Genomic DNA, 22,709 nt, shown 5'->3' on the forward strand with positions numbered 1-22,709 from the left:
CAAAGGGCCAACCCTGCCATAACGCCCCACAAATTAGATGTTTTCCTTGACACAAATCAACTCAGATGAGTGACGCTGTATTTTACTGCATAGAGATGCATCACAGATTCATGTTAACTGTAACTTGGGTCAAGACAAGAGTCTAACCGGTTGCATCTGCAGTGGGACAAAAGTTGCATCTTCGTTACGATGCAAGAAAAAATCTGTACAAAGAAAATAAGAAATTGTATGGGTAAAAACGGAAAAAATTGCTGACATAAAAAAAGTTACATTACTATATTAAATGAAAACAGTAGTAGATACACTAGACAGGACATTGTTAAATGTACAGTTTTCGTAACTGAACAAGTTATCTTGTAATTTACAGTGCAAAAAATGCAAACTGACATTCCCAGAATCCCTTAATTTGATGGTTTTTCATTTAATTGTTTATTTTTATTTTTATGTTATCACTTAAGTACATTTAGGGTATTATATTACCTCGTATGTCATTGAATTAATGTTTATTGTATTATTTTAGTGTCATGTTACTTGTCATGAATAGTGTTTTTTATTTGTGCACGTGACACTTTAAACCTTCCATAGATTAGTACTTGTGGAAAAGATGTGATGAAGTTTGATTCATTATGTGGCTTTCATTACGACCTGTGTTTTTATGATGGTTGCCACTATATTATAAAGGTATAAAACAGATTTTAGAATTTTAGTGTATTAAAAGGCACAATATGTAGGTTTTTTATTAAAATATCCAAAAAAAACACGCTCACTCTCAGGCAACCCACTGGGCTGATCTACACTACCCATCTGTTATGGAAAAGTCATGCTATAAAATGAACAAGCAGATCAAATGGGAGAGATAATCTAAAAGTTTACTCTCGACAGGGTGTCCCTATTTAACACAGTCTGTGTAATGCAAGCAGAAGGAACCATGCAAAGAGAACAAAGCATCCTGGAGGCTAATGGCCAACTATTGCCTAACCATAGAAGGAAATAATCAACCTGCAGATGTACAAACACACACACATACGCATGCAACCCCTCAGATGGATGATTCTCATTGCAAGTGTCAGGATCAGTTTACTTCTGCTAAGTATCACGGCTTTCAAGGGCATAAAAGTTCTCGAAGTGAGTTGCTTTCAGTCCACTTAACACGAACAGACAGACCAGTGCTGGACCAGGCTTATTTCATTATGAGTGCAGTCTGCCATATAAATGGAAAACAAAAGGAAGTGGGTGAGAAAAATTGGAGACAGCCTCAAATCAAAGGAATGTACATGGACGGATTATGTTTCAAAAAGACTGAAAATTACACCACACTCTACTATAGTTATGATCAAGTGGAAAGGAATGACTCCCCTTCACGATCCTTGTGGATTGGGAATATCTCTTAAAAATAAATTTACATTTAGTTTTACCTTCTGAAATACTAGGGGAAAAAATCTCTAATATTATCAAACTGGATGAAAGGTTTTAGAGTGGAAAAAAGAACTTTAAGGTTACAAAACAACACATAATCCATCAGACCCAATCCTTAATACTTAACAATGCTGTTGTTTTCCCACTAGAAATTATGCTGCGTGTAAACTAAATAAAAACTTCCATCTTTAAAATGGCTAAATGTAATATTTGATCCCACATAATATTTCACAGAATGAAATCTATTTTAGAGTAGGAATGACCCAGGAAGAACAGCAAAAGCACAGCAGAAAGAGAAATTCAAATATACTCCTGTTATTTTGACCAACAACTGTGAAGGAGCTAATAAACATTGCAAAGTCTAGAGGAAAAGAGAATGAGGAGGGGGTTGAGGGAAAGACGGAGAGTAAGAGAGAGAGAGAGAGAGATCTAAAGAGATGGGAGTCTGGAGGCGGGAGAAATGTCTGTGTGTCATGGCAGATAGAGAATGGAGGGCTTTGAGATTCTCAGCCATCTGGCACTTTCCTCTCGGCTTTCACAAATCTCTTCTGTAATCACAGAGGCTGTGCTGTCCCTCCTCCTCCTTATGAACTACTTTATCTGTCCATAATGGATCAAGGGGGTCAGGAGCAACATTCAACACATTGTTTGGTATTAAGAGTAAAGATGAGGCTATGGTGGAAGAAACTAGCCATAAAAAAACAAAGAAGAGTTACATCTGACTGACATAATTATTGTTTGTGGAAAATCAGAACATAGCTGCTTTGTACAAAGCCCATCTGTTAATACTCATACTAAAGCTTTGGTTATAATGAAGCCATGATTTAGTTGTCACATTCTACTATAATGTAGAAAGAAATTTTTCCAATCTTTTAGGGCATTAGGCATATATTTCTATTTTACTGCAGAGCAATTTATTATGAGAGCTAAAGGGTATAACCCCTCACTTTAGGCCAAAATGTAACTTATCAAAATTACAAGAATATTAAAAGGGCCCAATCCTATACTTTCATTTTTTTTCTTGAAAGCCCAGTTATAATTGTATTCAAGGTTGTAATTTAGTTCTACACGACCCTTTTCACGGTCTCCTTTTCATTTAAAGGAATAGTTCACCCTAAAATGAAAATTCCATCATTGTTTACGGACCCTCATGTCATTGCAAACCTGAAATTATTTATTTCTACTGTGGAACAGACACAAACAAAAAACGTGAACAATTTTGGGAACCAAAATTGTAGAGAAAGGAAAAAATATATAATATTCAAAATATAAAATATTTTAAAAAACTGTTGGGAACCAAAAAAAAACATTGGAGCCCATCGACTTCCATTGAATAAAAAAAAGAGAACCAAACATTGGAGCCCACTGACTTCCATTGTATACAGGGAAAAAAACAACTCAAATATTTCTTACTTTTATTCATGTTTCACAGAAGAAAGAAAGTCAGCATTCAAGACAAGTTTGGAACTTGTTGAGTAAATAATGACAGGATTTTATTAACTTACAGTTTGGAGGTTACTGTACATGGAGACACTTTCTTGCTTAAAAAGAACATATTTTGAGAAGTGTTTCACTTTCTCAAGTCTATGGAAACCAAAACACTGGTTATCACCCTCTTCAATATATCTTCTTTTGTGTTCTGCAGAAGAAAGTCGTACAGGTTTGGAACAATAATGTAAATGACAGACCTTTCATTTCTGTGCAAACCATTTCTCTCATTTGGGCATGCATATCCTAATGTGTGTCAAAATCATGGTGATTTGTGAATGATTTTTTTTTTCTGGCGTCCAAATGGCCCAGGTGGACTGGAGAGGAAGCAGGGAAAAGCTTATCGCCCATTAAATATCAAGTCAAATCATGTTTTTTTGTATAGCTCTGTCCTAATCTGACTGGGTTTTAAGAGGCTGAATAAGACGACGAAGAAAAAAAAAAAAAAGAAACCTGTTGAAACTTCACAGACACTCTCTGCCAAGTCTTGAGTTTCAATTGTGTACACAGGACTCCTGGTGGAGTTCAGGCAGGTCTCTGGTATTATTAGCATTAACCTTTACAGGCACGTGCTGGCTGAGTGAGGGGTCCAGGGCACAGCGCCAAAGGGGAAGAGATGCTAAAAATGAGCAGAGAGAGAGAGCAGGACAAAGACTGTTTGAGGGGAGTGACAGAGGATGAATAAAATGGTGGGAAACAAGGTGAGAAAGAGGCAATATACTATTTCCCTACGGAATCCACACCATAACAAAACCATCACAGATATTTGCAAACAACAGTTATCTACTAATTGCAAATAACACAAAGCACTTCACATTTTTCTGTTCTGAAAAGTAAAGTATCGAGTCACTTCCACCAAACTGATGCCAATTCAAGCGTCTATTTGAGCCACAAACCTAAAAATCTGCCGTCATCTTCCAGCAGATGCCCTCAGGCATATTACACTGCCTAGTAAGGTTAACCCATGAGCAAGACGTTTCTGTGGGAGAAAGTGCTTTTTCTGTGTCGATTCTGTTTGAATGTGAGTGTGTGTCCAAAGACTCTCACAAGAGGCCTTTCAATTATATCAACACAGAGCTGGCTTTGTGGGCCAAGGACTTCCGCAGCTCTACTAACCCAAATGTGAGATCAAAAGGCATCAAACTGATGGAGAGGAAGAGAGGAACGGAGAAGAAATTTAGTCTTGTGACTTACATCAGAGTAAAACACATTATTCACAGTTGGAGAGGCTCTGAAAGCTTGTGACTTACTGACTCTACAGACTCTGAACATTTTCAGTTTACTGGCTCCATATTGACGATGAGTTGGAACAGCTTATGGTAAAGGCCTGTACATTTTTGTTTCAGTAGAAAAATAGGGCACTAAAGGTTTAAGGGTTGCTGTTCGGGGGGAAAAGAGAGAGGATTGGGTCCACGGGGGGAGAGAGAATATGGGCAACCGAGCGGTCCCTACAGACCATCCCACCCCCATTTGAAAACCCCCAATACCAACCACCATCTGTCATGTACCCTCTCATACAAGCCACAATTTTGAGCCCTGATCAGATCACCTGACCCACATATTATAACCCTAGTGTCTAAGGTCAAAAAATAACATGCAACTCCAAATGTGTCATTAACGTGAAAGTAAAAATAATGAGTGAGGTTGCTTTAAAATGACATTTAGAATGTTACAAATATTTTTATCTTAACTAAATGCTGTTCTTTTAAACTTTCTATTAATCAAAGAATCCTAGAAAACAGAATCTGTTTCAATGTTGAAAATAATCAATGTTTCTTGAGCACCAAATCAGCATTTTGAAATGATTTCTGAAGGATCGTGTGAAACTGAAGACTGGAGTAATTGCCATCAAAGGACTAATTTACATTTTAAATTATATTAAAATAGAAAAGTTATGTTAAACTTTAATGATATTTCAGAATATTACTGTTTTACTGTATTTTTGATCAAAATATATCTAAATATCTAAAAATATATTTGATCAAAATATATAATTTAAGATACTTAAATTGTACCAACCATAAACAACCATTTAATATAAACATGGAAGACAAATTCTGCTTCATTGGAAATCCTCATGCCCTCTTGCTAATTTTTCTTGGTTGAAGGACATAATGTCTTTTCTATATTTGGAAAAAAATGAACACTCCATTAGTCTCTGTTAATTCATTTAAGAAGTGGAATCTTATGCTTCTCTCCCATTTCTTTTATTTTCTCTTCTCTCTTTCTCCCCTTTAGTTTATGTGGGTTAATTTGGTTGGGTAGGGAAAAGGGTGATGTTCTGGTTATTTACATAATTTTATTCATCTATTGTTATGGGTGTTTAAAAAAATAGCAGGTGGTGTTGATTTTCACATATGCCAATGAATATGTTGATATTTAAGAAAAAAGTCTGTAGCTTGTAGCAGCACACTTCTTCAGTAGGTTTTCTATCAGTTTATCTCTGAGGATATGAGGATGTGATAGAAATATTATTCTCATGACATCTTTTCAAGCAAAATAAAGCTTGTGGCTGAGTAAACGACATTGTGCCATTTGTCAAATTTCTATTAAAAGTACCAGTCGGATTAATGAGACGCTGCTGAGTGAAGCAGAACTGTCAGAGACAAAATCAATAACAAACAATTCGGGCAACGAGGAAATCCTGCACTTTTAATTAGAAGCCCTCTATAACATCTATCCAGCAGGGAATGTCAAACCAAAGGAAAAACAGTGACACAAACTTGACCCCTATCGACAGGAATTAAAGATGACATCAAAATAACAGGACACGGATGTAATATAGAAAAACGGTACAACAGCTCTGCTCATGAAGTGAAGAGGAACTGTCATACTCCCACATACATACACTTCTGGGTCAGATTCATTTTAAGCTCAAGGCGCTGCTTTACACTGATGTGAAACACTCACAAACACAGACACCATCTTCCCTATGGGATTCACATATGGAAATCTATTTATGATTTTGCTGCATATATCCCAAATGCAGCCTGAAATCTTTCTGTTTGGATAAGCAACAAAGACGGGTCTGGATCTGGCCATATTTAAAGATATGAGTGGATTTATCTGACCTGGAATAAACACATTATACACATATATGCTCAAGCCCAAACACAATGTTCCCATATGTTATATAAATGTACCACTTAGGGCATTTTCCGTACGGTGTACAATATGAAGCAATGAATCACCACCAACCCTGATTTTTCCTTGCAGTCAAAGTCAAAGTAACACGGCTCAAACATTCGAGTTCAGCCCCGCAAGGAGCTCTTACATAAACAGGTCACAGCGGCCGCTCACTGCCATTTACAGCAGAGAAAAGCACCAGAAAAAAAGAGACTGAGCTCAGAAGCGTTTACCGCAAATGAGTGAATCAAGTCACAAGAGGAAGGCAAAGCTAAGTAACCCCAGCGTGCTATAATGACAAGTGCTTGTTAAGCATACATTGAGGTATTCACACAAACAAAACCGTACATTAACTTCCTTACAGGACGCACTTAATAAGATTAAACCACATGCCACAGCTGCACACACCACAAATAAACCAAGACACCTGCTGAACGCCTGAGAAAATCAATTCTATTATCTACAGAAGAAAATTCACAGTGTACTGAAATCACCTTCACATTAAGAGACAGAGGTCCACAATACATATACACATACATATCACACACACACACGTTAAAAAATCTCTTCTGGATCCACTTACTAAACATCAACAACTCATGACTGACTACTAGGAAAAAGCCTATTTTCTCAAGACCCATCCTCCACAGAAATCCCCCACACATGAGGAGTATTTATAGCGACGTCATTATATAAGAAAGGCATACATCCTTTAATTATTTAACACTGCTGAACGCATGATGGTTTGGTATGGGGTTGGTTGGGGGATGGTGGGGTTTTCTCCCACAGAGTCATTGAAACAGAGCTTGAGAGATCGACAGGCACTGCTGGAACGCTAAAATTGGTCATGCCTCTCTTATAATGTTTGTGGCCTATTTTAATGACCCTCTCGAATGAACCACATTTCTGTGTGGTGCTCCACAGACCAATTTATGAAAATCGAATAAAAGTGTAAAACCATAGCCTGCGTACAAACTCACAGATTCAGCCGCTCAGGCATTCTGATGCAAGTTTCCTCAAGCAAAACAAGAATCACAAACATGTATGATTCAGATAACACACAAAGAGATCTTCTATTTGAACTGCACTACATTACAGGCATGTATGATGAGGCATCTCCATTTTGAACGACACTATTTGTTTTCCTCAAGCAGCTAAAATGAGAGCAAAATGGATGACTACATTTTCAGAAATATGTCAGCTTATTTAAAAAAAACCATGAATAAATCATTGCACCATACAGTATACTGCAAATCCAACTTGTTTCTTACCCTGAACTGATCCTTGCACCAGTCCAGGAAATAAATACCTGCCCTGATTATTCAAGAGAATATATATTTGTTGCTATATCCATGAGCCTGAGGCATCATTTATTAGATTATATATATGTCTGCTTAGCCTTCAGGGTAGCTTAATAGATCAAACGTATTTATTTTAAGGATGTACTTAATGTAGTCTGAGGGGAAGCACAAGTATGTGCCACATTTTGGCCTGATAGTAAATTCTCACACACATAAAGCTCTGGAATTCAAGAATGAAAAGAAAGTCTCTGTGAAAGTCCAATGAAATCAAAATATGAGTTTAGTGGCGTTAGTCCATGTCTGTTAGCTCTGGAACCAAATATATATATATATGTTAGTTTACTCATAAAAGTTGACAAAATGCATTTTTACTTTTAAAAATAGGAGACGAAGGGCAGTGGAATGGAAAAAAACAGCAACGGAATAAGGTCAAGAGAAGCCTTTTTTTATTTTTATGTAGCCTTGATATCTTGATACCGTTTGAAAGCGACTAGTAAGTTGCAAACCATAGTTCACTGCTGACGTAATGTAAAAAAAAAAAAGAGATGATCCCATCCAAACAGTTTCTAAAGGACGTTGGTCAACACAGAAAAACAAAGCTACATTCTGCAAGCAATTTCGTGGAATAAGGAAGGGTTACATTCAAAATATTGTTTTCATTTCAGACAGTAATAGAGATGTCCGGCCCTGTTCTTGAGGAGGTAACTGAGGTTGTCATGAAATGTAATAACCATAGCTTTGACAACAACAGAGTGCTCGATGAAATATAAGGACATGAGTGGTTGAGGTGGGGAAGGAGGCTGGCAGAGGACCAGTAACTGGCGCCTGGAGTGACTAAACTGCTTTCGGTGAGAAACAGCCTGGACTCATCCACACTGACATTTTAAACGGCTCCTGCCTCATTTTGGTTTGGCTGTTAAGTTTTAAGGAAGGAAAAAAGGAAGGTGGTGTGGCAGAGTTGTTCAAGATCTGGCCTCGAATTCCTGAGGATGTACAGTAGGCGGATAGGGGCCCAGAGGTAACAACGTAAGATGCAGTGCTATAAACAAAGATGCTTTAGTAGCAGTACTTTTAAAGGGGATGCTTTTAAAGGCAGCCAGTTATAAGGGTAAGCAAGGACACTTACCTTTCTGTTCTCCAAGGACTACAGACAGCAATTTATATGCTAGAAGGATCTTGTCTCAGCCTAATTTCAGAGCCGCATCATATCTCCTCAGACAGTTGGAAGGACAAAACAGCCCCAAAAGGGCTACACATCGACAAAGGCCTGCTTGTTCTAGATACCCCTGAAGTCTGTCACAATGACTCTAACCCATCATGACTGCCATACAGAACAACAAAGAGATCAAATAACCTCTGATCTACATATTTAAACCAGGCTGATTAAACCAGACATTTTACAAGCAGCGATTCGAGCATTCGAGAGCAAGTTTGCGATGCACATATTATACCATTTGGAATTTTGGGGCTGGTAAGAATGAGAAAAAAATCATACTTACCTGAAATGTTTTAAAAGATTAGTTCATTTCCTGAATAAAGATTTCCTGAAATTTTACTCACCTCCATGTCATCCAAGATGTTCTTTCTTATGTTGAAAGGAAATGAAGGTTTTTTGGGAAAACATTCCAGGATTTTTCTCCATGTAATGGACTTCAATGCGACCCAATGGGTCGAAGGTCCAAATTGCAGTTTCAATGCAGCTGCAAAAGGCTCTATATGATCCCCGCCAAGGAGTAAGGGTCTTATCTACAAAACGATCAGTCATTTTCTAAAAAAAAAATAAAAAATGCTAAAAAATTATACTGTTTAATTACAATTCTCATCTTGCAATAGCTCGACCTCACATATTACCTAGTCACGTTGGATGTACAAAGAAAGTCAAACACCCTTTACAAAAAAGATAAAATTATGATCATTTTAATAATGAAACTTCAATTTTAAATATTCAACCCATTAGCTGCCACTTAAGTACACTATATGGAGAAAAATCCTGGAACGTTTTCATTAAAAAAAGTGGAGGAAAATTATGACAGAAAAAAAAGTCTTCAGTCTTGGAAGACAGGATGGGGGTGAGTAAAGTTTTGGGGAATGTATATGCTGGGAGTGAACTAATCATTTAACGCTAGTTTCGTCATCATAAACTGTTTAACTCATACATTTTTCTGCTAACAAAAACAAAACAGCAAGAGATGGTACAGGCTGAGAGTACTTTCTGTTCAGTATGTGGCATGCAGTCAGCTGTCAAAATATTACAAATACACAAAATATCTTCTGGGTGGTCAAAATTACACATAGTAGGACATAATTACTTAGTACAAAACAGCATGACATATTCAACAGATTGTATTCTCAGATCTCACAGCTTTCTTCCGTGTAAAATTAACATACTTTCTACTCTGTTTATCTGCCATCGCAGACAAAATCTATATGAGTTTTCCTTCGAGTGATACCATTTCTGTTCTATCTGATAAACAGTTTAATATACACTTTTGTGGCAATATACAGCTCAAAAATACCTAGCCTAATATAATAAATCTGCCACGTTATGGTGCATCAGGACTTCAATGTGATAGCATAACAATAGATATTAGGGCTGGGATAAGTGTGCTGTTAGACTGTGAGGGTTAAGACAACATTTCCACATCATAACCCTAATCTCTCTCAAACAGAACACGGTGGAACAGCGGGTGTCACATCAACAGCCTGCAGCCAGAAATAACAGCGATTTAACATGGTGCCCATGACCAGTGCTCACTCAAACACCCAATCACCCAAACGGGATGCTGCCACCGTGCCATCACATTTAACAACATCACGTTCAAAACAACACAGCCAAGTATGTGCTCCTCCGGCTACACCAAATCAATTCTGACATTTCCAAATTTTCAAATGAATTGTTTTTCTGAACTTTCTTTATGTCTGCCTGTTGAACTCCAAGACCTCTGTATGGATTCCCACCTATAATATTTGATGACTCCGTTGACTTCGTGAAATGGTGGTCACCCTCTTCTCTCACTTCTGCACTAAAAAGCTTGAAACATACTGGTTCAGCACTCTTTTCTAGTGAATCTTGCTTAAATGTTCTGGCAAAACTAAAGCCATTAGGGTAAAAGCAAACAAAATGACTGACTCAGATGCTTGCGGTGCTAGATTTATTCTGCTTGTTTAAGATTTCCAATACTTTGCAATGATTGGGTGCTGGAAAATACCTTGGATGGGGGAGGGGGGGGCTATAAATTCAATTGATTTTCAACTGTTTGGATAGTGTTCTCATAACATGCGCTTCTGTCCATCCATCCAGCCACCCACGCACACAAACACTTGTCCGACTGTCCCCAGCCTCACCGAAAGGCAGCGCAAGGATCAGCTAAGCTTCTCTTACAGACACGTGTATGTGGAATTACAGTTCTGCTTCTTGTATTTGACAGCTAGAATGTAAAATGTGGTGGAAGGGAGGAGGGAAAGACAGAGAGAGTCAAATACCCTGACACAACACAAACAGCTCCAAGCTGTTCTCTTTGATTTGCACGCAACATTCAGATACCTACAGTATTGTTCAAAATAATAGCAGTACAATGTGACTAACCAGAATAATCAAGGTTTTCAGTATATTTTTTATTGCTACGTGGCAAACAAGTTACCAGTAGGTTCAGTAGATTGTCAGAAAACAAACAAGACCCAGCATTCATGATATGCACGCTCTTAAGGCTGTGCAATTGGGCAATTAGTTGAAAGGGGTGTGTTCAAAAAAATAGCAGTGTCTACCTTTGACTGTACAAACTCAAAACTATTTTGTACAAACATTTTTTTTTCTGGGATTTAGCAATCCTGTGAATCACTAAACTAATATTTAGTTGTATGACCACAGTTTTTTAAAACTGCTTGACATCTGTGTGGCATGGAGTCAACCAACTTGTGGCACCTCTCAGCTGTTATTCCACTCCATGATTCTTTAACAACATTCCACAATTCATTCACATTTCTTGGTTTTGCTTCAGAAACAGCATTTTTGATATCACCCCACAAGTTCTCAATTGGATTAAGGTCTGGAGATTGGGCTGGCCACTCCATAACATTAATTTTGTTGGTTTGGAACCAAGACTTTGCCCGATTACTAGTGTGTTTTGGGTCATTGTCTTGTTGAAACAACCATTTCAAGGGCATGTCCTCTTCAGCATAGGGCAACATGACCTCTTCAAGTATTTTAACATATGCAAACTGATCCATGATCCCTGGTATGCGATAAATAGGCCCAACACCATAGTAGGAGAAACATGCCCATATCATGATGCTTGCACCTCCATGCTTCACTGTCTTCACTGTGTACTGTGGCTTGAATTCAGAGTTTGGGGGTCGTCTCACAAACTGCCTGTGGCCCTTGGACCCAAAAAGAAAAATTTTACTCTCATCAGTCCACAAAATGTTCCTCTTTAGGCCAGTTGATGTGTTCTTTGGCAAATTGTAACCTCTTCTGCACATGCCTTTTTTTTAACAGAGGGACTTTGCGGGGGATTCTTGAAAATAGATTAGCTTCACACAGACGTCTTCTAACTGTCACAGTACTTACAGGTAACTCCAGACTGTCTTTGATCATCCTGGAGGTGATCATTGGCTGAGCCTTTGCCATTCTGGTTATTCTTCTATCCATTTTGATGGTTGTCTTCCGTTTTCTTCCACGTCTCTCTGGTTTTGCTCTCCATTTTAAGGCATTGAAGATCATTTTAGCTGAACAGCCTATCATTTTTTGCACCTCTTTATAGGTTTTCCCCTCTCTAATCAACTTTTTAATCAAAGTACGCTGTTCTTCTGAACAATGTCTTGAACGACCCATTTTCCTCAGCTTTCAAATGCATGTTCAACAAGTGTTGGCTTCATCCTTAAATAGGGGCCACCTGATTCACACCTGTTTCTTCACAAAATTGATGACCTCAGTGATTGAATGCCACACTGCTATTTTTTTGAACACACCCCTTTCAACTAATTCAACTAATTGCCCAATTGCACAGCCTTAAGAGCGTGCATATCATGAATGCTGGGTCTCATTTGTTTTCTGAGAATCTACTGAACCTACTGGTAACTTGTTTGCCACGTAGCAATAAAAAAATATACGAAAAACCTTGATTATTCTGGTTAGTCACATTGTACTGCTATTATTTTGAACAATACTGTATATACAGAGCTAGAGATACTGTCCAAAATTACCCGCTAATGGTAACATACATAAATATAATATAAACAAATAATAAAGTAATATAAATGTAATTTAATTAATAATATATTTAGATACTTACAATTGTGCTCATAAAATTACATACCCCTAGTAGAATATGCTAATATTTTCATAATTTTATCTAAATAATAGGGAGCATGAAAATGGCACGTTATTTTTAATTAGTACTCTCCTGAATAAGCTATTTCACATAATAGATGTTTATATACAGTATACTCCACAAGAAAAATAATAACCAAATTCATAAAAAATTACCCCATTCAAAAGTTTACATACCCCATTATGTATCATTTCCAGGATGATTCACGACTGTTTTTATAATTTGTGATAGTTGTTCATTAGTTCCTCGTTGGCCATAAATAAGTTCTTCAGAAAAATCCACCAGCTCCTGCGCATTCTTTAGTTTTCCAGCATCTTTTGCATATTTGAATCCTTCCCAAAAGTGACTGTATTATTTTGAGATCCATCTTTTCACAATGAGACTGAGGGAAATTGAGGGACTCAATATATTACAAAAGGTGGAAGGCAACACAATGCATTAACAGCCATAGGGTGTAAACTTTTGAACACAATTATGATGTGTACATTTTTCTTGTTTTTGTTTAAAGTTTTTTTTTTTTCATTTGGTACTGTACTTAAGAAGCTACTTAAATACTTCAATGTTTCCCAGAAGATAAAATAAGTACAATTTACCCTGATCATCCAATTCAAAAGTTTCTTGATGCATTGTGTTACATTCTTGAACATCAATAAATGTTTTCACCTTATATAATAGTTATGTATGAGTCCCCCAATTGTCCTCCATGTGAATCATAGTCACTGTTGGAAAGGGTTAAATTATGCCAAAAAAAATTGAAAACCAAAGAATGTGCAGGAGCTGGAGGATTTTTCCGAAGAACACCAGGCAGTTGAACTGCTCAGGACCAACAAGGGACTCATGAACAACTATCACAAAACAGAAAGACAGTAGTGGATCATCCAGGAAACAACACGCAGTACTAAAGGTCCCGTTTTCCGTGCTGTTTGAATCTTTGACTGTGTTTACAGTGTGCAATATAATATGTGTTCATGTTCCTGCCAGTGGATTCATCTATTATTTTGTCTTGTGGAGAATATATAAACATCTGTTATGTGAAATAGCTTTTTCAGGACAGTATTAAATAAACAATAACATCCAATTTTCAAAATCCCTCTTATTTTGTTAAATTATTAACATTTTGCATATTCTGCAAGGGGCATGTAGATTTAACTGTGTGTGTGTGTAATGTGTATATATATATATATATATATATATATATATATATATATATATATATATATATATATATATATATATATATATACACTTCTAAAATTCTAATACATATATATATATATATATATATATATATATATATATATATATATATATATGTATTAGAATTTTAAAGAAATATTCAGACTAATATTCAGCCTTCCTTAAGAGCTACAGACAGTATTCAAAACTGTAATATAATATAATTCAAAATTACATATTACTAATTAAAATAAAATACAGAACATACAAAATACTACATACTATCATTTCTTAAAAATATAATAAGATAAATATTCCAAAACTATACATACATAGAAGATAAGAGTCCAAAATGACCTGCTATTGGTGATATAATAATAATATTTTAAATATTTATATACAAAACATAATTTGAGCCATGTATGCTGTAGTTCACTGGGCATTGTTGATCTGAGGATTGGCGGGTGTTAATTTTGGTTCTTGTACATGGACAACAGTGTGTTTATGTTCTATTTTTATCAGTCACACAGGGAAATAATTCTTACCATCCACCACACAAAAAAGAATGTATCGAAATGTATGGCGCTCCCCGTAATAGCCATGTGAACGTGAACTGGGTCAGCAACTCCAGTAAATATGCATTCACATCAGAGGCTAAACATGTTCACTGTCACAAACAATCACTCATATGCAAGCCGAGAAAGTGGCACTGAACTGCTATCTCTGAACCTGTATCCAGATTTATTTAGTGATGATGACCTGACACTAGCTCACGTGTCAGCGCCAGAGAGTGTGTTCAGAAGCAAAACGGCTCCACCTAATCATAGTGGCACATGCACACAAAACAGCCAACCAAACAGCCTACACAACTCTAGTCCACTTTGTCTACTATTCTTAGTCAGGTTTTTGGCTAGGCTCTTATGTTTTGTTAAAACAAAACCTGGCCTCACAATGAAAGTAAGCTAAAAAGAAAAAGAGAAAATTCTATGAACAATTTTGGCCCTAGATTTACACACTGGCTCTGTTTCTAAACCTAAAGAACGGCCTTCATAGGGAGCATTTTAAGGCATTTAATGACATGTTCTTAATGTGAACACTGTCCCATTACACTTCTTTTGGACAAAAAATGCAGCATCACATGTATCCTAGAACGCAATCCCACATAGCTCAATGAAACGAAAAAAGCCATCCAAAATGGCAACGGAAGTGAGATAAATATATTCAAGTAAAGTTTCAATTAATTAAAATGGGCTAATCAATATTTATATGCTATTTTATGCTGATTAGAGCATTGTTAGTTAGCTTAGCAACATGCTAACAGTAAACTCTCTTGGTATTAATTGTGAACCAGGCAAACACTATTTATGACACAAGGAGTTGCTGCCTATAGTGTTTTAAATCAGTCACTAATGAGGTTTCATTTAAAGCTGCAATTTAAAACTTTTGACGCTCTAGCGGTTAATAAACAGAACTGCTTGCGTCTTGCGGAAGAACACCGTAGCCGGAACTACTTCTCTCTGTTTATGTCTATGAAGAATCACAAAGGTACTGGGTTACTCCGCCGCGGTACCCCCGAAGCAATCTAAAATAGTCCGAATATAAACACTTATTATAGGTGCACCCTAGTGATTCAGGACAAGCTAAAAACACGGTTTGGAAAATGGATTCATGGTGTACTCACTTATTATATACATTTTGTAAATTTTAAACACATAAAAAAGTTACGGACCGCAGCTCTGATTGGTTATTTTTTACCGGGAGCGATGGAGTTTCTGCAAATGGCAATAGGACCACTGGGAGGAGCCAGAGGAGCTTGATTTTTTTCACAGATTATCTTTCTCATATTCTACTGTCAGGACATAATGACAGGTTTAACAAATATGTAAAAAATACATTTTTACAAAAGTTACCTACTGCAGCTTTAAATAATTGATTCAAATATTGTCACAATTGTTAAAGTTTGCCAAAAACTGAGCTGATGTGACTGGATTTAAATGGACTGGCTCTGAACTCAAGTCCGAGGGTTTGTAGGCATGTGACTCCACAGTTAATCTGTTTATGTCCCACCATTGTTTCTAATGAAAGACGATACATCGCACACAGCTTTTTCAGCGCGCTAATTAATCGCACAGCTTCTTAATAATGCATAGAATTGCTGTTTTCATCTCTCATGTATCAAATGCAATATTTACAGTATGGCCTAGAAAATAAACAAAATGCCATTATTTGGCTTTTTTTTTTAATTGGCATGTCTAAACGTTAGTATGTATGTGTTTGGCCATATCACTATCTCCCCGAGGAAACAAACAAGACCATTGTGCTCGAACTGGTTGCTGTGGAACAGGAATGAGGGATGAGGGAGGGAGAGAAAGAGATAGTATATCCGCAGGGGGAAAACCAGCTGGGAAATACTTGCAGCCAAGAGAACAGAATAACAAGAGCAGCCTCTGAAATGCATGGAAACCACCCCAGAGTAAAGCGGAAGAGGGTAAATGACTCAAGCGAACATCACAGACCTGCATAAACTGAGCAAAATAGAGACAGGAAGAGAGACTGAGATGGAGAGAAAATGCCCATCATTTTTCCAATCCACTGGCCTAGAAACTCACAAAGACAACCTGAACTAGAACACCTGAAAATATAGTGACACTCCTGACCTCAATTTTGGAAGTATATGCTTTTTTAATATAAATCAGATGTACTTGGCCTCTTACCTCAGTGTAAACGTCTGACCTTAATGCAAAGACAAATTTCAAAATGCTGACTTTACAGTCAATTTAATTTATTATTTTCCAGTGATGGCAAAGGTAAAATGTACAGTCTTCATTGTCACATGATCTTTAAGAAATCATTCATTGCTGATTTGGTGCTCATAAATCATTTCTTAAGTTGTAAACAGTTGTGCTGCTTCATATTTTTATAGAAACCATGATGTATTAAATGTAATGTCTAGAAAGTTCAAAAGAAGAGCAGTTATTTAAAGCACTGTCACTACTTATCAATTTAATGCATCCTTTCTGAATAAAGGAATTAATTTTTTTAATAACAAATCACAATGAACCCAACTTTTGAAGTGTATCAGTGAAATCACAGCTAAAATGAGTGAAAAATAACAAAATGATGATGAATATAAACAACAATGTGCACCAAATATTCAGCACTGAAGGGAACTAAATTTTAGAATGGGTCATGGCAAAACCCATATTGATCTATGTTGGCTACAGTCCAAAATATATATCCAGTTGAGCAAAAACAAACTTAATGTCATCAAATCCATAGAATCTCATAAAACCATCTAAAGAGAGGAAATTAATGATACATGCAAGCCAGTGTGATTAATACTGTATATGGTTTATTGATTTTTCATTCCAGTTTTTGTATTATTATTCATGGGCTTTTAGCCTTTTAACTTATAGAAAAGTGTATGGAGAGACAAGGATTTGGATAATATTATGGCACAAACCCTGAATCCCCAGCTAGTATGCACAAATGTAGGAATGTACAAGTGCAGAGATTTCATCCTCACCCTAAGAGCTTCAATGACCAGATCTCTGGCCTCAAGTTCTCCCTCCATGATGCTCAGAAGGGTCAGGAGCTCTGGTTTGCTCAGGTTGTCGATGTTCAGCTCACATTTCTGAAATACACAGAGCAAGAACATGAGCTGTGTTAAAGGAAAATGACACTGCATATCTCAGATGGTCTACTAGGTCCTTGGCAGAAAAGGTGTTGAGTGGGCACCGATCTCACTGCCCACAGTATTAAGTTTTCCCTGAAACATTAACCAACTACTTTTGAAACCAGAAGTTCTTTCTCATCTGAGCTCCCTTGGGTAGCCATTTCAACAACAAAAATAAATACATTTAAATAAAATTTATATATACAGTATGTTTCAATACAAACAGTACTTTTGTTGTACTTCATTCTTGCTTATGTTTTTTCATGCTAATGTCTGACATTTTATCAAAAACGGGCAAGCAAAAAACAGTTTTTGATACATTGGTTCATCTCGATTAGTAAATCTTTATGGAAAGATAAATTATAAATCTTCATCTTTAAAACAAATACTGCATTTAATAGGGCCAACTTTTCACCTTGATGATTAAAAAAATAGTCCAAAGATCTATTAATAATAAAACAGCTTTAATGAACCGTCATTTAAATTCTAATACTCTGCAGATTTGTTTTAATGTTTGGTTTTAGTTCTATGTCTTTACATAAGATAAAGACTAACTATACAGCAGCGATGCACTTAGCTGGAGGCAATCATTTAGACCACAGTGTAATTCAATTAGGAATATGAAATGAAATGAGATATTATCACAAAGCAAAGAAAACAGTTTCCGTGAGGTTGATATATAAGCTTTAAAAAAAAAAAATTAAAACTTGTTCTTCATTCATGGAGGACTATGTAATTGAACAACAGTCAGAAAAATACTATATAACTAGATGTAATACAGATTCATCTGCTATGGAAGTTTAAATTTGCCTAATCAAAATGTCTTAGATTTCCTATATACTATATGTAAGAATTGAGTGAGTCTCTTTGGAAAGGACTAACTGTCACACGTGACTGATCTCTGTGTAATGAGAAATGAGAGAGTAGTAAATGGTTAATTAAACTGCGTTACGTTTTTCAGGTCTGATCCTAGCTACAACACTGATTGCAGCATAGACAAAAAGATCTTCATCAGAAACTGTAAAAAAAACTCCTGTATCTTAAACTACAGATGTCAGAGTACAATATAACTATGATTTGTTCTTGAAGAAATAAGGAGATTTGCAACCCCAGTCAATGGTTGAAATCCACAGATAAAGCAATACAGAGTGTGCTGAGGTTGAAGAAAAAATGTCAATACAGGTCGGTGGGAGATGATGTTGACCAGGTTTTGCACAATGCTTTCTTGAATACAGTGTAATGTTGAGACAATCCTTTTTTCAAGCCAGACTGTGTACGGATGGGGTCAGACCACTTGAGTATACTTGATAAACACAACTCCCCACCAAATGAACTATTCATGGACCTTGCATCCTTCTGTAAGGGTATGTAGCCCTTGAGAAAGGTGTCTGGGTAGACGCACAAGACAGAGATTTATGACTTCATGCCAGTGGCCAATGGGCAGCGCTGAAGCCTGCGCACCTGTTCAACCCAACTCTAAATGTAAAGGGGCCTGGAGCAGTTAAAGCAGCTCTGATCGGTTGGGTGACACAGTACTCTGAACTATGCCAGCTGAGTCACTAAAATTCAGACCGATTTAGAAACATCTCCAGTGAACACCCCCCACCAACCAACCCGCCTCCGCTTCATTACATCTCTCTTTTCGCTACATATTTAAGCCACTCGGTGCATCACCGAAACATTAATCTGTATGTATTTGCTATATGACTGGCTATAGTACTCAAAAGTGATGTTTTGTCTGTCAAGCAAATTAATTTAAAAAGATAAATGGTAAGATGAGGATACAAATCTTACTACTGAAACTAAAGACCGCCCTTTACCGTAAGACACCACATGCAGATCAATACATTTGAGAGCAAGGAGAAGCTTTGAGCAAACTCTACTGGAGGGCTCTGAGCATCTCTCCTGGGGGTAATATTGATTTTTTTTTAAGGGAGTTAAGTGAGGTTCATCCATTTATGTTGAAAAATTGTCATAAGAATGTGTGAAATTCAATTATTGCTGCATTCTAATCATAATGTACTCTTCATAAGAAAAATGTCAAATATATCAATCTGTAAAATACATTGACATTCTTAGAATAATATCTACATATCTAAAATGTATACAGCATAATACATGAAATAATAAACATGGACACACACACATTATAAATATTTATAGGAATATATTTTAATAATTAATTTATTACTTAATATATTACACTTTATATATGCATTATATTTATATAATTATTTGAAACTCTTTTACATATATATATATATATATATATATATATATATATATATATGTGTGTGTGTGTGTGTGTGTGTGTGTGTTTGTGTTTATATATATATATATAAGTATATTTTATATGATGTATAGTTTAAAAAAAATACATCGAAATTGCAATAGCCTATTAACTATATATACATATACATATGTGTATATATGTGTGTGTGCGTGTGTGTGTGTTTATCTGTGGTTTTACCACAAAGCAAAAAAAAAAAAGACATGGTTAATATAGTTACCATGGTAACCACAAATTAACCATGGTTTTGCTACCCTAATCATAGTTTTACCTTTTGTAGTAGACTAAATGTGGTACAAATGGTAATCAATGGTACAAAAATAAAAACAAAAAACAAAAAAAAAAACAAGGTTACTATACTCTTACTACAATAAAATCATAAAGTGTGTGTGTATTATATATATAAAATAAAAAATTCTAAATGTGCATTGTGCGATTAGACATTAGCCACGCTAAAAAAATAAATAAATAAAATAAAACGCTGTTCATAATAATTTCATAAACGATTTCAATTATGACAGTATTTCAAAACGTGACAACATATAGTATAATAAACGCGACTGGTAAATATTTGTAATCATCTAGGCTTACCATGGTAATATTAAGTCGTGCGCAGCTGCATATTAAAGATTGCTTACAATAAGAAAAAAACCTCTTACTTCATAGCCTACAGCATTGTGCTCTGCCCGAAATAAAGGATTCAAAAGGAAATCTGTCCCATTAAATGTCACATTATAACAAAATATTCCCCCTAAAAATCTTTCCTCCTCATACAGACGAACCCCGTAACACATTGACTGATAGTTATGATTCACAGCACTGCACGATTCCTATTCTATTCATTCCATTCATTCCCAGTCATAATTAACGTTCGGGGTAACTATCACTGCGGCGGACAAGATGTCATTTTATGCTTAAATGTCCCTCACCGCCTCGACGCTTCCAGGGCCAGTTACCAGTGTTTGAAGCGGAGGTGGCTGCTCCCCTTTCGCTCCGTCCGACGCCATCTTCTCACTGTAGAGGACTGTTCAATCTGAGGCACCACACACCACATCAAATAACGCATTCGGCACTGATTTAACTATTACACTGCTGCAAAAGAATCGCAGAGAGCCGATAATTCATCTTCCAGCTGTAAATACGTTAAGCAGGGCTGTGGATGTACGCTGAGGGCTAGATTTTAACGGGGAGCAGGTTGTGCGGCTCAGTCCAGATGTAAACCTGAAAAGAGGTGTGATCCTACAGCCTTTGAGGGAGTGACATGAACGCGATCCTATTTTTGAACTGCTTGGGTTAACCTCTCTGTCGCCAGTGGATTTCGTATTTGAAGATGTGGTGAAGATGAAGATGATGAATGGAACTTGAGGTTATGAGATTCCTTTGATTCATAAACAAGCATAAAGACGTCGTTCAAAATGTGGGCTTCATAAAGGGCTGGTTTGGATTCACCCAGAACTATGTAACACATTCCAAGAGAGAGAAATAATACACTGAACAGCTCTTTTATTAAAAAACGTAAAAAATTAAATTAAATTTAAAAAAAGTAGTGCAAAGGAAACTGATGGCTATTGCCCACATGAATAATACAAATATTTTATTACATTTAGTGTTTGTGTGGAACATGTGATGTAACGCAGATTGCACTTCATTACATAACTTTATGAAGGCTGCCCACACAAGAGAGAAAAGAACAGCAAACTACTCAAAATGACAAAAGGGTATGATGGTGAAATGAATAATGCTTCACTGAGTTTGCCATAGCTATATTTGCTTCGAAATCAGCCACTTGAAAGTCTCAGGTCAAAACATTTGTGGCTAATATCATGACGGCAGAATGTTCAAATTGAGGCAAAATATAAATATAAAGCTAGTGCTTTCCTATGAAATATGAATCTTGATAAGTAAATATACAGTTTTATTATTATTATTATTAAAATACATTTTCTGCTCTCACATAGTCTATTTCTTCTGTGTTGCTATAGAGATAGGGGAGCAATATTTACCTTGATGATTTAAGAATTTTCAATTCATAACCATAGATCTATATGATTATATCTATAGATGAGATAGATAGATAGCTATATGATTTTGATATTACTGCTTTCGCCATAGCCCCTGCTTGACCTCTTTCTCAGTGCTAAATTACAAGTTGGAAAGAACTGCATATTACCTTGCATGTAACACTTTAAGCCACTTAAGAAAATGCAACAGATTTGATCTTTAATGTTAGTCTAGTTTCCATTATAATACCTAGATGACTTTCTCATGGTCCTTGAAGGCTTCAGTCCTAAATAAAAAATTAAATGGTATCAAACTCTTATGAGAACTGGATGCTACTCACAGAAAGTAATTTGATTCCTTCCCGGCTTGGGGTTACTGGTTTCGTGTACGAAGAGAAGGCCGATCCATAATGCACTGCATTCTGTCAACTACTCACAACATAATGTGGTCTTATTATCATAATGTGAGCATTCATTATATATAACCATTTAAAATAGATTCACTCTGCAATGGCTCATATAGTGGGGCCTTAGTTTATTATGAGGAAAACAGTCCATCAAAATCAATTGATTTAACCTGTAATTAAATCTGCTACATAAAATCTGCTGCAGACATAGACATTTACATGTGCAATTATTTATATATTTTTCTCTTATATATTTTCACAATAGACATAAATGTGTAAGTATGTTCGGAATGCACTGTACCTCACAGACTGGCGGCCCCTCAGCTGATAGCATAAAAAATAAATAAAAAAATAAAAAAAACACTGAATATCAGTTATTGACTAAATGCTAGCCTTTATATGCATTACACACATGCATACATTTAATTATTTGGTCAAATTTATTTATGGTTCAAAGTTAAATTCAGAACAGAAACAGCATGGGACGATTAACGTTAAA

At 36.2% G+C, this 22,709-nt stretch overlaps 1 protein-coding gene across 3 annotated transcripts in view; it reads right to left on the minus strand.

The window, feature by feature from the left end:
- Positions 1-21,041, minus strand: part of LOC127977568 (cortactin-binding protein 2) — a 43,482-nt gene extending 22,441 nt beyond the window's left edge. For 2 of the 3 annotated variants that reach the window (XM_052582501.1, XM_052582503.1), the window contains exons 1-2: positions 20,733-21,041; positions 17,364-17,471 (exon numbers count right to left, since the gene is read on the minus strand). In XM_052582501.1, the coding sequence (XP_052438461.1) occupies positions 17,364-17,471; positions 20,733-20,810 (186 nt within the window). In that variant the 5' untranslated portion in view covers positions 20,811-21,041. The remainder of the gene's footprint in view (positions 1-17,363; positions 17,472-20,732) is intronic. The other variant, XM_052582502.1, reaches the window with a different exon arrangement.
- Between the last annotated feature and the right edge of the window lie 1,668 nt (positions 21,042-22,709).

The sequence above is a fragment of the Carassius gibelio genome, chromosome B18 (genome assembly GCF_023724105.1).
Source record: "Carassius gibelio isolate Cgi1373 ecotype wild population from Czech Republic chromosome B18, carGib1.2-hapl.c, whole genome shotgun sequence".
Taxonomy (NCBI): domain Eukaryota; kingdom Metazoa; phylum Chordata; class Actinopteri; order Cypriniformes; family Cyprinidae; genus Carassius; species Carassius gibelio.